This window comes from Babylonia areolata, chromosome 30 (assembly GCF_041734735.1).
Source record: "Babylonia areolata isolate BAREFJ2019XMU chromosome 30, ASM4173473v1, whole genome shotgun sequence".
Classification (NCBI taxonomy): domain Eukaryota; kingdom Metazoa; phylum Mollusca; class Gastropoda; order Neogastropoda; family Buccinidae; genus Babylonia; species Babylonia areolata.
In genome coordinates this window covers 3,125,167-3,140,166 of record NC_134905.1, presented here as the reverse complement: position 1 = coordinate 3,140,166, position 15,000 = coordinate 3,125,167, and the positions used below count along the sequence as shown (strand labels likewise).

Here is a 15,000-nt window from a genome sequence, read left to right as displayed (position 1 = left end):
GACATTCAGGTCCTAGTCTTAATGTTCACAATTGATTGATTAACATTCAGAATAACTACATCGCTAAAATGAGCAATTCTGGCAGTTTAATGTCCGTTTTGTCTTCAAATATCTGTGTCGATATGGAGTATTTTGTGTCGGTAATTGTTTTAGCATTCAGGATCTTCATTTACGTGGTCGTATTTGTAGAAATTTGCCGTTTAGTTTTGGAAGAATGTTGAGTAAGCTTTCCAGCTCTGCTTTTGTCAAGAAAGGTGTGAAGACCATGTTGAATTAATGTCAATGATCCATTCATTTTATTCAGAATGGTGTTCAGTGTGTTCGTGGGCCGTGATCAATGTATTCACTCTAATGTTCGGTGTGTTTGTGAATCAGTGTGGTTCATTTGAATGGGTGTGTGGGAGGGGGAGTTGTGTGTGTGTGTGTGTGTGTGTGTGTGTGTGTGTGTGTGTGTGTGTGTGTGTTTGAAACCTCTCTGACTGGAAAGCACACTCACATATGCAATTATTGTTCTCATTGTCGTCTTTATCATCATCTTGATTTTAATTTGCATTGTATGTGATATCTCACACACACACACACATACACACACACATATTATATATATATATATATATATATATATATATATATATATATATGTATATATAATATGAGTGTGTGTGTACGTACACGCATATAGTACACACACACACACACACACACACACACATATATATATATATATATACATACATACATAGAGAGAGACAGACAGACAGACAGACAGACACACACACACACACACACACACACACACACACACACACACACACACACACACACACACACACACACACACGACACACACACAATTGGAGCTGTTGTAACTGAAAAGCGCTTTGAGCCAAATTATTTCAATAGGCTCTATATAGATTTTTTTTCTTTTTATTATGATGATGATTATCACACACACACACACACACACACACACACACACACACACACACACACACAACACACGAGCTTGTACACTCACTATAGTCACCAAGTCCATGAAAAAAATCCAGGGGGGGGGGGGGGGAGTGGGAGGGGTGGACTGTTCTCGAGAAGACACCGGAAATGGGAAATGTGGACATGACAAGACCCCAGCGAAACCATTGTGCTTGTCGTCACAGTGTCACAGTGTGGGCGTGACAGCCAATCACGTGCCCCGACTATCTGGAATAGAACTGGATTATAGTATCTTCAGTTACACCCCCTACCCTCTCGGCCAAAAGGGTTTTAGGACAGTCGGCATTTGGGGGGGGGGGGGATGGTTCCTCAAAAGGCCAACTAGCCCCCCGCCCCCCCTCCTCCCCCAAAGGTTGCAGCACCAATAAACAATCTTGCCTCCAAGATTGAAAGTCATGATGGAGTCTCCCGTCGGTCCGACGGATGAGTAGGCAGGCAGGCTTACCTGTCGGTGTGTGTCCTCATATGCTTGCAGGGTCTTCCACGTTCACGGTGGCCTTCCTTCAGCTGGCCATACAAAAGCATCTTTGGGATGGATCCTGCTGTCTGTCATGCGGACAACGTGTCCTGTCCAGCGTAGCTGGCACTGGATCAGCAGGCTTTCAATGCTGGGCAGGCCGCTCCTCTCTAGGACCTGGAGGTTGGAGACCCGGTCTTGCCACTAGAGAGTCATAGTCCTTCATAAACGACTGAATTATAAATGACTTCCCATTGCAATGGAGAAACCACTGGTCATGCTTCTGCGTCTTTTTTTGCTGTTGCCCCAGCTATGAGCTTTTGGCATTCTGTGATATTATAAGCCGAGTGTTGGGATTGTCATACATACAGTGTGAACAACAATCTCGACTGTTAAGTCACGTGTGTCCTGCACAGGAACCTTAGACGCATGGGGAGTTTATTTGCCTCTCTCTCTCTCTCTCTCTCTCTCTCTCTCTCTGTGTGTGTGTGTCTCCCTCCCTCTCTCTCTCTCTCTTCCATTCTTTCCCTCTCTCTCTCCCTCTCTCTCTCCCTCTCTCCCCTCTCTCTTCCTATCTTTCCCTCTCTCTTTCTATGTCTCCCTTCCCCCCTCTCTCTCCCCCTTCCTCTCTCTCTCTCTCTTCCTTTCTTTCCCTCTCTATCTTTGTCTCCCTCCCTCCCTCCTCTCCCTCTCTCTCTCTCTCTTTTCTTTCTCCATCTGTCTCCCTCCCTTCCTCTCTCTCTCTCTCTTCCTTTCTTTCCCTCTCTATCTCTATGTCTCCCTCCCCCCTGTCTCTCTCTCTCTCTCTCTCTCTCCTTTCTCCCTCTCTCTCTGTCTCCCTCCCTCCCTCACTCCCTTCCTCTCTCTCTTTTTCTCTCTCTTCCTTTCTTTCACTCTCTCTTTCTATGTCTCCCTCTCACCCCCTCCTCTCTCTCTCTCTCTTCCTTTCTTTCCCTATCTCTATGTCTCCCTCCCTCCCCCCCTCTCTCTCTCTCTCTTTCTCTCTCTGAACCAGATGCATCTTTCAATGAGCTCGTTGGTATGGCCATTGTCACTGATCATGAGCATAAAGCCAAATGTGTTGCATTTGTGTGTTTGTTTGTTTTTTGTGCGTTTGTTTGTTTGTTTTTGTTTGCTTATTGTTGTTGTTTTTCGATCAGGTACATGGAAATGATCATTCTTAACTTTTGTAGGGTGCGATATTGTATTGTGTTGTATTGTATTGTATTGCGTTGAATTGTATTACTCTTTTTGTCACAACTGATTTCCCTGTGTGAAATTCATACTGCTCTCCTCTGGGAGAGCCCGTCGATACATTGAGAGCGCCAACCATTTTTGTTTATTTTTGTCTTGTCCTGTCCTGTCCTGTCCTGTCCTGCCCTGCCCTGCCCTGCCCTGCCCTGCCCTGTCTTGTCTTGTCTTGTCTTGCCCTGCCCTGCCCTGCCCTGCCCTGCCCTGCCCTGCCCTGTCTTGTCTTGTCCTGTCCTGTCCTGTCCTGTCCTGCCCTGCCCTGCCCTGCCCTGTCCTGTCCTGTCCTGCCCTGTCTTGCCCTGCCCTGCCCTGCCCTGCCCTGTCCTGTCCTGCCCTGTCCTGCCCTGCCCTGCCCTGCCCTGCCCTGTCCTGTCCTGTCTTGTCCTGTCCTGCCCTGCCCTGCCCTGTCTTGCCCTGTCCTGTCCTGCCCTGCCCTGCCCTGTCCTGCCCTGCCCTGCCCTGCCCTGCCCTGCCCTGCCCTGTCTTGTCTTGTCCTATCTTGTCCTGTCTTGTCCTGTCCTGTCAAAGCTAAGGAACGCAGCAAAATATTTTTTTTAAACTAACAATAACCTTGATCTTAAGAACAACCAAAAAAAAAAAAAAACTAACTAAAAGGTCGATAAACTTGAGTCCATCTGTCACAAGACCAAGCTTCGTATTTTACATAAATCATTAAATGTCAGGGTCTTTTCGGACTGTGCACACACACACTTGAGACGAAACAACCCCGAGAAAGAAGAGAGAGAGGAGAGGAGGGAAATTTCCAGGTAAACATGACCTCACGACATTGCCCCATCTCCGTTCCCAGAGGATCCGTAAAAAAAAAAAAAATCTTCATATTGATATTGTACGTCGTAAGTTTAACTCTCTCCATACGAACGGCGAAAGAGACGACGTTAACAGCGTTTCACGCCAATTACCATCATCAAAATATTGCAAGCGGAAGGCTCTTTACTGAAGAGATGAATGTTGACAAAGAATACCACAATTCTGACGACGGAAGCTAAAGGTTGGGTCATTCAGACACCCTGGACATCCGAGGGGTCTGTGTAGAGGAGAAGAGAGGACTGGCCGTACTGAGTGAGTTAAGTAAATGCTCCAAACACGCAGCACACATGGATGTAAATCAGCCTATCCTCCTCCTCTGTGGGGAAGGTGTTGTCTGTCATACAGGTAATTGGGGGAGGGGTGGAGGGGTGGGGGAGCGGCGGAATGGGGGTTGTGTGTGTGTGGGGGGAGGGGGGGGGGCGTTTGGGGTATAGAGTTAGAGGATGGTACAGGCGGCGTGCGCGCGCGCACACGCACACGCACACACACGGAGGTAGAAAGAGAGAGACTTACAATCGTACTTTAGCTTGAAGTTTATATACAAGGAAAAATAAATAAACAGATAAATTAATTAATGATTGAATAGATAGATAGATGGATAGACATATAGATAGATAGATAGTAAAGAGAGAGACTTACACTCGTACTTTAGCTATAAGTTTATATACAAGAAAAATAAATAAATAGATAAATTAATTAATGATTGGATAGATAGATAGATAGATAGATAGATAGATAGATAGATAGATAAGGTTTTGGGATGGAGGTTAGAGACAGAGAGAGAGGGTGGGAGGGAGAAATCTGGCCTTGCCAAATCAATGATTTTCTGCGTGATCAGGTCGTATGTCCCTCGAACATCAGAGCATTAAGAAGACATCCCTGTCTGGCACCGTTTTGACCGAGAAATCAGCACAGGAAGCTTTATCACGAAACCACAGAATTAATATTGACCCTGAATATTCCGCTCATTTTACTCATGCCATTCACTCCGGGTTTTTTTTCAAACTGTTGGCCATCACTCATTTCTGTTTAAGGAATCAATCAATGCTTTTTTGAAGTCAACTTAATGCTGCACATAACTTTAAGTTGAAGGGATATTCTTTTCTTTTTTTAGCGGGTTGCGAAATCCGTTGTGAATCTGTAGTCTGTTGCTTTGGGAGGGAGAGAGGAAGAGTTGGGGGAGGTGGGTGGGGGGGGGAGACAGAGAAGGAGAGAGAGAAACAGACAGACAGACAGACAGAGATAGAGACAGAGAGAGACAGACAGAGATGTATACAGACACGAGAGATACGGAGAGATGGGGAAGCAAGAGAAGAGACACTGCTTGTATTTGTGCATGTGTGTGTGTGCGTGCGTGTGTCTGTGTGCGTGTGCGTGTGTCTGTGTGCGCGCGTGCATGCGCGTGCGAGCATTAACCGTGGGCGGGTGGTTGTGGAGGTGTTTACCTGTGTATGGTGAATCATTCACACGAGCTGCAAAAACGATTATATTTTTCAATCCTAAATGTTTAAAACACAAACAGGTGGGGGGGGCGGGGGGACGGGGGGGGTGGATGGGGAATGGGGAAGGGGTCAAGGGGTCTTTTATTCGGAAGGCAGGGGGGAGGGTGAGGAGAGAGAGAGAGAGAGAGAGAGAGAGAGAGACAACTTCATGCGAGTGCATCTGACGTGAAATGACAGCTCAGCGTTAGAGGGCTGTTTGGGGTACATGATTTGGTGATTAGGACAACTCAGAGAAAGGGTAAGAGAAAGAGACAGACAGAGAAAGAGACAGCGAGACAGAAAGAGACAGAGAGTGACAGACACAGAGACAGAGAGACAAGACACACAGAGACAGAGACAGAGACAGACAGACAGAGACAGAAAGCGAGTGAGTGTCCGTGAATAGATCAGCCCTATTTTAAAGTGGAGCTTTCAAATACTATCTCTGTAGCTTTTAACACTGTAGCTATGACTTTTGAATGGGTTGTGTACTAAGTGTCAACGTGGCCGAGCGGTAAATACGACAGGTCAGGAAACCGCCCCCAAACAGACAGACAGACAGACAGACAGAAACAGAGAAAGAACTCAGAATGCCGAGACCTCTAGCCCAGAACGATAGGACCGAAAATAATTATGCACAAAGGGCGAAGCTTCTTGAATGGTTTGGGGGTGTTTTTTGTTTGGTTGGTTTTTTTTTTTTTTTCGCTTCATGTTGTCTACACAGATTGTGTCGTAAGGCTAATGCTTTATGCACATATACTGCCAGTGTTTTCTTGTGTCACAAAGCTAATGCTTTGTGCACAAATACTGCCAGTGTTTTCGTGTCGTCGTAAGGCTGATGCTTTATGCACATATACTGCCAGTGTTTTCTTGTGTCACAAAGCTAATGCTTTGTGCACAAATACTGCCAGTGTTTTCGTGTCGTCGTAAGGCTAATGCTTTATGCACAAATACTGCTATAGTCTTTTCGTGTGTCGTAAGGTTGATGCTTTATGCACAAATACTGTTAGTGTTTTCGTGTGTCGCAAGGCTAATGCTTTATGCACAAATACTGCCAGTGTTTTCGTGTGTCGCAAAGCTAATGCTTTATGCACAAATACTGCTAGTGTTTTCGTGTCGTCGTAAGGCTGATGCTTTATACACAGATACTGCCTGTCTTTTCGTGTGTCACAAAGCTAATGCTTTATGCACAAATACTGCTAATTTCGTGTGTCGTGAGGCTAATCGTTATGCACAAATACTGCTGGTGTTTTCTTGTGTCGTAAGGCTAATGCTTTATGCACAAATACTGCTATTTTCGTGTGTCGAAAGGCTAATGCTTTATGCACAAATACTGCTATTTTCGTGTGTCGTGAGGCTAATCGTTATGCACAAATACTGTTATTTTCGTGTGTCGAAAGGCAAATGCTTTATGCACAAATACTATTTTCGTGTGTCGAAAGGCTAATGCTTTATGCACAAATACTGCCAGTCTTTTCGTCAGATGTTCATTCGATTTTTTTGACATTAAGAAAGTTAAACTGGAACATGGTTAAGTTGATTTTTTTTTTTATATATATATAAAGAATTGATTCTTCTCCAAGGACTTTATATCCTGAGCAAATCAAAAGAAAATGGATCTTAGAGACAAGAGACACAGAGACAGGAGAAAAAGGGTCAATGATAAATCGAGAATTCATTCACACCATTCTGTAAATAGTAGGGAAGGTGGCAGAATGGTTAAGACGCTCAGCTGCCAATACAGAGAGTCCGTGAGGGTGTGGGTTCGAATCCCCCGCTCTCGCCCTTTCTCCTAAGTTTGACTGGAAAATCAAAACTGAGCAGTCTTTGTCTTTCGGATGAGACGATAAACCGAGGTTCCTGTGTGTACAGCACGCACTTGGCGCACTGAAAAAGAACCCATGTAGTTGCATTTCTTGTGAAGAGAGAGACAGAGAGAGAGGGGATGAGAGAGAGTGTATGTGTGCGTGTGTGTGTGCGCGTGGTGTGTGTGCGTGGTGTGTGTGTGGGGGGTGGGGGGCCGGGGGGGGGGTAGATGTGCAATGCGGTTTGGCTGACAGAAATGGAGAGGCACGTAAATTTCAGTAATCTGTATATTTGTATATAGCTATTTCCATTTGGTGCCATTTAATTTATCTTTTTATTTTCTATTCATTTTATTTGTTTGTTGGTTGTGGTTGTTTTTCTTCTTCTTATGTTGGACATGTGCTGCTGCCAAAAAGAAAATCTCTGTACCAAAGTACAGACAATGAAGTTTGTGTATTGTATTGTATTGTATTGTTGTCCTCTGGCAAAATTTTATATAAAGAAATCCACTCTGATAAGTACACAAATATACAAATATGCACTCAAGGCCTGACAAGCACGTTGGGTTATCCTATTATCAGGCATCTGCGTAGCTGATGTGGTGTGGTGTAGCGTATATGGATTTGTCCGAAAGTAGTGACGCCTCCTTGTGAGAAACTGAAACTGAAACTGAGTTACGTGATGAATAAGGAAATAAATATCTTAAAGAATCATCATCATCATCATCATCATCATCATCATCCAATATGATGTTGTTTTTGTTCTCGCTCGTTATGGGCTCAAATTAGTGATTGGCAGACATTCTCTTCCGCGATGAGAAAACGAAGGAGGCCATTTTTAGATATCATACTTGTCTCCAACGGAAGGAAGGTGGGGGAAAAACGCCGAGATTATACGAACAGCAGATGTGCTCGTTAAAGTGGCATGATCTGTCTGCACGGAACTCTAAGCATCTGCTTTACGTCATAGCTCGACTCTGATTGGACATCTTTAAAACAGGCACGTGCTGGTAAAACAAAAAACAAAAACAAAAAAACAAACAAATTTTAAAAAAAAAAACAAAGAAAAAGTTTTGTTTTCAGTGTCCAGTAATGTGACACGTATTCATTCATCGTTATCATCGTCATTATTCTTTTCATCAGTACTGTCATCCATCCTCATCGTCGTCTTTGTTACTGTCGTCGCCATCATTATCATCATCATCATCATCATTATCATCATCATCATCATTATTATCATCATCATCATTATATTGGTAACTGTTATTACTTTTATTGTTGTTACTGTTGTTGTTATCATTATTGTTATTATTATTAGGCTATCTTTATCCTGTGTTTTTCTTCTTCTTCTTCTCATCATTATTATTATCATTATTATTATTACTATCATTATTATCATCATCATCATTATCAGTAGTAATAGTAGTAGTAGTAGCAGCAGCAGCAGCAACAACAGTAGAATAATTGCTGTTGTTGCAGTCGCTGGTGTTAATTTGTTTTTTTTGTTTTTTTATCGATTTAGGTCTATAGGTCTCCTCACCTCCGCACTCTACATTGGCTCCCTATTGAAGCGAGAATTAAATACAAAGTTGCGTGTCTCTGCTATTCTGCTTTCCACTCCGCAGGACCTTATCATGTTTTTGTGCTGTTTTTTTTTTACACTCCCGCAAGAAATCTCTGACTGTTACCTTTTGAAACTTCCTCATGTCAATACAAGAACCTATGGTGAACGTTCTTTCTTCTTTGCTGCTCCTCACATCTGGAACAACCTTCCTCATCATATCCGTGCATCTGATTCTGTTTCTGCTTTTCGCTCATCACTAAAAGACTCATCTTTTTAAAACCTATCTATAAGTACTCTCAGCTTCCTTGTTCTCCAAAGCCACCCATGTTAGCTCACTTTGGAGGTATGTAGAGTGGGAAAGGGAGAATGTGAGTGGGGGGAGGGGTTTTTGAGAAAGAGTGGTCTTGAATGTTTTATGTAACTTGTAATATTTTTCTTTCATGTAAAGCGCCCTGAGCTCTTAGAGAGAAAGGGCGCTATATAAATGCACAATATTATTATTATTATTATACTGCTATATCTGTGCGTTCTAATCGTGCGTTGCTCAGAGGAAAACGTGAACAGAGATAGACAGACAGAGATGTAAGGAGAAAAAAGAGGTGTAGAGAAAGACAGAGAGCAAAGAAATGGCATGAAATACAATCTGTGTGTGTGTGTGTTAAGGGTGAGCTTCATCTACAGTGATATGGATGAACTGTACAAAATACTGATGATGATGATGATTATGATGATGTTTCTTTATGAGAGATATATCATTCAATGCCATGGGAGGTGGGGGGAAGAGATTATGAGATTCAGATTGAGATGGTTTATTCATTAAAGGCCATAGCCCAATATGAACGAGGGGCGATAACAACATTAGTGTATGTCACCAGAGCTATAGCAATTAATCATGACATAATTATATCTCTTAAGTGAAAAGCTTTATATAGATATAGAGCCAAATTACGTATAAGTCCGTCATCTGTAGATGCCATCAGCAGATTAAATTGAAATGAACATGGATATATATATATAATATTTCTTTGGGATAAATTTTTCACGAAGAACACACAAAACTGGGCATTTCAAATCAAAGTGGGGAAGAGATTATGAGAGAGAGAGAGAGAGAGAGAGAGAGAGAGAGAGAGAACACTGAACACTGAGCTTTTTATAATGTCATTAGCTGAAAAGCTCTGGTGACATAGTAGGTACAAACCAGAACAAAATGGTGCAAATAGATGAAATGGAACAGAAAACAAAACAAGAAAACAAAAAACAAAACCAGAATTGAAACACCATAAACTAATAAGAGATTTGCGACACTTTGGCACATTGTCATTAGCTTAAAAGTACATGTGACAGGGGGGGTCATTTGCCTTTTTTTTCAGTCGTTCGTCTCCAAGGTTTGGACAGTACACAGAAAACAAAGTACAGATAAATCATATAAAAATGAGAGAGAGAGAGACAGAGACAGAGGATGAGAGACACAGACACGGACACGGACATTGTTTTACTGCCATTGACAATACCATCCTTTGACAATGGGGACAATGTAGTAGTAGTAGTAGTAGTAGTAGTTGGGTCTTCAGTTTAACGTCTTCCACTTTAAGTGATATTAGACGAAGAAAAAAATAAAGAGGTGGGGTTGGGGGGAGGGGTGGTAGAGGGCGGAGCGTGGTGGTGGGAACGGTATTGGGCAGAGGGTGAAGAATGATGTGGTGTGTATGTGTGTGTGCGCGTATGTGTGTGTGTGTGTGTGTGTGTGTGTGTGTGTGTGTGTGTGTGTGTGTGTGTGTGGTGGGGAAAGATACAGAGCATTGGAAAAAATAACACATTAACTCTTTCCATACGAACAGCGTTTCACCCCAATTACCATCATCAAAATATTGCAAGCGGAAGGCTCTTATACTGAAGACGTGAATGTTGACAAAGAATACCACAATTCTGACGACGGAAGCTAAAGGTTGGGTCATTCAGACACCCACTGGACATCCGAGGGGTCTGTGTAGAGGAGAAGAGAGGACTGGCCGTACTGAGTGAGTTAAAAGGGGAGACATAGGCACAATATAGAAGGAAACGCTAACGTCAAACAACTGTAACAACTATAACAAATGTCCAATTGGACTATGCAGCAAACCTTCTGCAATAGCAGATAACATCTTGAAATTGTCAAAAATACATTCGAAAGAATTGTCCGAGAAGTTTGGTAAAAAAACGATTTCAGACTCTGACATTCAAAGAGTTATGTGTTTGCTTGAAATAGATTCTCCACATGTGCATTTAACATCTCTGCTGAACTTTGGAGACAATGTATGAATAAAAGAATAACGGTGGTTAACAGAGAAATTGACACATTGCTAAGATTAAAAAGAAAATCAACGACAAACAACAACAACAACAACAAAACCATGAAATACAACATATTGTTAAGATTAAAATGGAAAATAAAATAAAAAACGCAACTATCCAATTTTCTACAAAGTCATTCAGAATTACAACCTGTGGAACTGGCATCATTTTTTCGATAACTATTAGGCTTCCGATGTTCATTTCTTTATCCGACAATCCCAAGCTAGGGCGATTAATTTCGCTTGTGATCTTATTCTTACTTCATCATCTATCAAAATCATACTGAAAAGGTTCATGTTGTTTAAGTTTCCACCGTTGAAAATAAAGTATTTCTTTCTTCTTCTTCTTCTTCTTCTTCTTCTGCGTTCGTGGGCTGCAACTCCCACGTTCACTCGCATGTACACGAGTGGGTTTTTACGTGTATGACCGTTTTTACCCCGCCATGTAGGCAGCCATACTCCGCTTTCGGGGGTAAGTATTTCTTTCGAATTTTCCTCATAATACTTACACATAAAAAAAGGAAAGGAGTTTCATCTTCAACTGAAGCACCACACATTGGACAAGGGGACCGTGTGGATGTGTCAGCAGAGAAAGAATGAAAGACGGAAAGAGAGAGAGAATGAGAGAAATAAGAGGGAATGAGAGAGAGAATGAGAGAAATAAGAGGGAGTGAGAGAGAGAATGACAGAAATAAGAGGGAATGAGAGAGAGAATGAGAGAAATAAGAGGGAACGAGAGAGAGAGAATGAGAGAAATAAGAGGGAATGAGAGAGAGAGAGAATAAGAGAAATAAGAGGGAACGAGAGAGAGAATGAGAGAAATAAGAGGGAATGAGAGAGAGAATGAGAGAAATAAGAGGGAACGAGAGAGAGAATGAGAGAAATAAGAGAGAATGAGAGAGAGAATGAGAGAAATAAGAGGGAATGAGAGAGAGGATGAGAGAAATAAGAGGGAATGAGAGAGAGAATAAGAGAAATAAGAGGGAACGAGAGAGAGAGAATGAGAGAAATAAGAGGGAATGAGAGAGAGAGAATGAGAGAAATAAGAGGGAACGAGAGAGAGAGAATAAGAGAAATAAGAGGGAATGAGAGAGAGAATGAGAGAAATAAGAGGGAATGAGAGAGAGAATGAGAGAAATAAGAGGGAATGAGAGAGAGAGAATGAGAGAAATAAGAGGGAATGAGAGAGAGAATGAGAGAAATAAGAGGGAATGAGAGAGAGAGAATGAGAGAAATAAGAGGGAATGAGAGAGAGAATGAGAGAAATAAGAGGGAATGAGAGAGAGAATGAGATAAATAAGAGGGAATGAGAGAGAGAATAAGAGAAATAAGAGGGAACGAGAGAGAGAGAATAAGAGAAATAAGAGGGAATGAGAGAGAGAATGAGAGAAATAAGAGGGAATGAGAGAGAGAATGAGAGAAATAAGAGGGAATGAGAGAGAGAATGAGAGAAATAAGAGGGAATGAGAGAGAGAATAAGAGAAATAAGAGGGAATGAGAGAGAGAATGAGAGAAATAAGAGGGAATGAGAGAGAGAATGAGAGAAATAAGAGGGAATGAGAGAGAGAATGAGAGAAATAAGAGGGAATGAGAGAGAGAGAATGAGAGAAATAAGAGGGAATGAGAGAGAGAATGAGAGAAATAAGAGGGAATGAGAGAGAGAGAATGAGAGAAATAAGAGGGAATGAGAGAGAGAATGAGAGAAATAAGAGGGAATGAGAGAGAGAATAAGAGAAATAAGAGGGAATGAGAGAGAGAATGAGAGAAATAAGAGGGAACGAGAGAGAGAGAATAAGAGAAATAAGAGGGAATGAGAGAGAGAATGAGAGAAATAAGAGGGAATGAGAGAGAGAGAATGAGAGAAATAAGAGGGAATGAGAGACAGAAAGGGGGGGGGGGAGGAGGAACTACTGAAAGACGGAGGAGGAGGAGGGGAACGAGTAAAAACGGATAAATACAGACAGACAGACAGATAGACGGACGGAGAAATAGACAGAGACAGAGAAAGAGTCATGCAGTACATCGACTACAAAAGATAGTTGACAAGCTCTGTGTGTGCGTGTGTTTGTGTGTGTGTGTGTGTGTGTGTGTGTATGTGTGTATGTGTCTCTGTATAAGTGTCTGTGGCTGTGTGGTGTGTGTGTGTGTGTGTGTATGTGTCGGTGTGTGCGTGTGAGTCCGTGTGTCTGTCTGTCTGTCTGTCTGCCTGTCTGTCTATGTGTTGTGCGTTCAGTAATTGATTAAACAACTTCCAAATTGATTAATAGAGATGTATTGTGTTGTATTATATTGTGTTGCGTTTCATTGCATTGTATTGTATTGCATTGCATTGCGTTGCATTGTATTCCATTACATTGTGTGCATTACATTGCATTGCATTGTATTGTATTGCATCGTGTTGCATTGTATAGCTTTGCATACCATTGCATTGCATTGTGTTCATTGCATTGCTTTGCATTGTATTGTATTGTATTGTATTGCATCGTGTTGCATTGTATAGCATTGCATACCCTTGCATTGCATTGTGCTGCGTTGCGTTGCTTTGCATTGCATTGCATTGCATTGTACTCACTGTGGCACTTCAAAAAACAAGCCGAACGCCACACGCGGCCCCAGCAGCAGCAAACAGGCGGTGGTGGCACACAGGTTAACAACACCCCACATCCTCACGGTGTGTGTGGCTTGCTGGCAGGGTACCGAAAACTGAACACTGAAACAAACAAACAAACAAGAGAGGCAAGGCCTTCAAGACTCACTTGTGATAAATTAAGTCCCCTAGCATTAATTACAGAGTAATTTCCCTTTTTTTTTACTATTGCACCAAAATGTTTGCAAAATAAATCAAACTTCCATGCTTAGCAAAAGAAGTTCCTGTTTGAACAAAAAAATGATAATAATGACTCCTCTTGTTGTTGGGTCAGAATAAGAGGTCAAAGTGCCAAGTTTAGAGAATACAAAAATATAAATATAACAGTAAATGTAGTTTGCATATAATTAGGCTTCTTTTTTATTTATTTTTTTTGTGCCCATCCCAGAGGTGCAATATTGTTTTAAACAAGATGACTGGAAAGAACTGAATTTTTCCTATTTTTATGCCAAATTTGGTGTCAACTGACAAAGTATTTGCAGAGAAAATGTCAATGTTAAAGTTTACCACGGACACACAGACACACGGACACACACACACACACACACACACACAGAGAGAGACAACCGAACACCGGGTTAAAATAGACTCACTTTGTTTACACAAGTGAGTCAAAAATGAAAAGAAAATCATCATCAATATACATGAGACGATCTCTCTCTCTCTCTCTCTCTCTCTGCCCCACAACGAAAGAAAGAAGAATGAGGAGGAGGGGGAGGGGAAGAGGAGAAGTAGAAAAAGGAGGAGAAGGAGGGTAGAACAAGAAGGGGGGGGGGAGAAGAAGGTGGTAGAGTAGGAGGAGGGGGAAGAAGGAGGAGAAGAAGAAGGTGAAGAAGAAAGGAGGAGGAGGAGGAGGAGAAATAAGAAGAGGAGGAAGAGAAAGGAGAAGGAGGAGGAGAAAGAAGAGGAGGAGGAGAAAGAAGGAGGAGAAAGAAGGAGGAGGAGGAAAAAGGAGGAGGAGAAAGAAGAGGAGGAAGAGAAAGGAGAAGGAGGATGAGAAAGAAGGAGAAGGAGGAGGAGAAAGAAGAAGGAGGAGGAGAAAGAAGGAGGAGGAGGAGGAGAAAGAAGAAGAGGAGGAAGAGAAAGGAGGAGGAGAAAGAAGAGGAGGAGGAGGAGGAGAAAGGAGAAGGAGGAGAAAGAAGGAGAAAGAAGGAGGAGGAGGGAAAAGGACGACGAGAAAGAAGAAGGAGGAGGAGAAAGAAGAAGAGGAGGAAGAGAAAGGAGAAGGAGGAGGAGAAAGAAGAGGAGGAGGAGGAGAAAGGAGGAGGAGAAAGAAGAAATAGAAGAAGAACAACAACAACAACAATAACAGCAACAACAGAAGTAGTTTTGATTTCAGCAGGTTTAGTAGCCTGACAAAGCGCGTTGGGTTATGCTGCTGGTCAGGCATCTGCTTGGCAGATGTGGTGTAGCGTATATGGATTTGTCCGAACGCAGTGACGCCTCCTTGAGCTACTGAAACAAACTGAAACTAGTAGGAAGATGAGAAGGAGGAGGAGAAGGAGGAATAGAGAGAGGAAGAAATGGTGGAACAGAAAAGAAGAAGATGACGATGATGAAGACGAGGAGAAGCCGAAAGAGGACGATGATGACGACGACGACGACGACGACGACGATGATGATGATGATGGCAATAAGCACGCA

At 42.4% G+C, this 15,000-nt stretch overlaps 1 protein-coding gene and 1 long non-coding RNA gene across 2 annotated transcripts in view; both read right to left on the bottom strand.

The window, feature by feature from the left end:
• The window catches only part of LOC143275633 (uncharacterized), a 227,194-nt gene that overhangs the window by 41,718 nt on the left and 170,476 nt on the right, over positions 1–15,000 (bottom strand). The window lies entirely within an intron of this gene.
• LOC143275632 (uncharacterized) overlaps positions 1–15,000 on the bottom strand; it is a 57,731-nt gene that overhangs the window by 39,869 nt on the left and 2,862 nt on the right. Inside the window, exon 2 of the mRNA XM_076579882.1 lies at positions 13,282–13,419. Coding sequence (XP_076435997.1) covers positions 13,282–13,373 — 92 coding nt within the window. The 5' untranslated portion in view covers positions 13,374–13,419. The remainder of the gene's footprint in view (positions 1–13,281; positions 13,420–15,000) is intronic.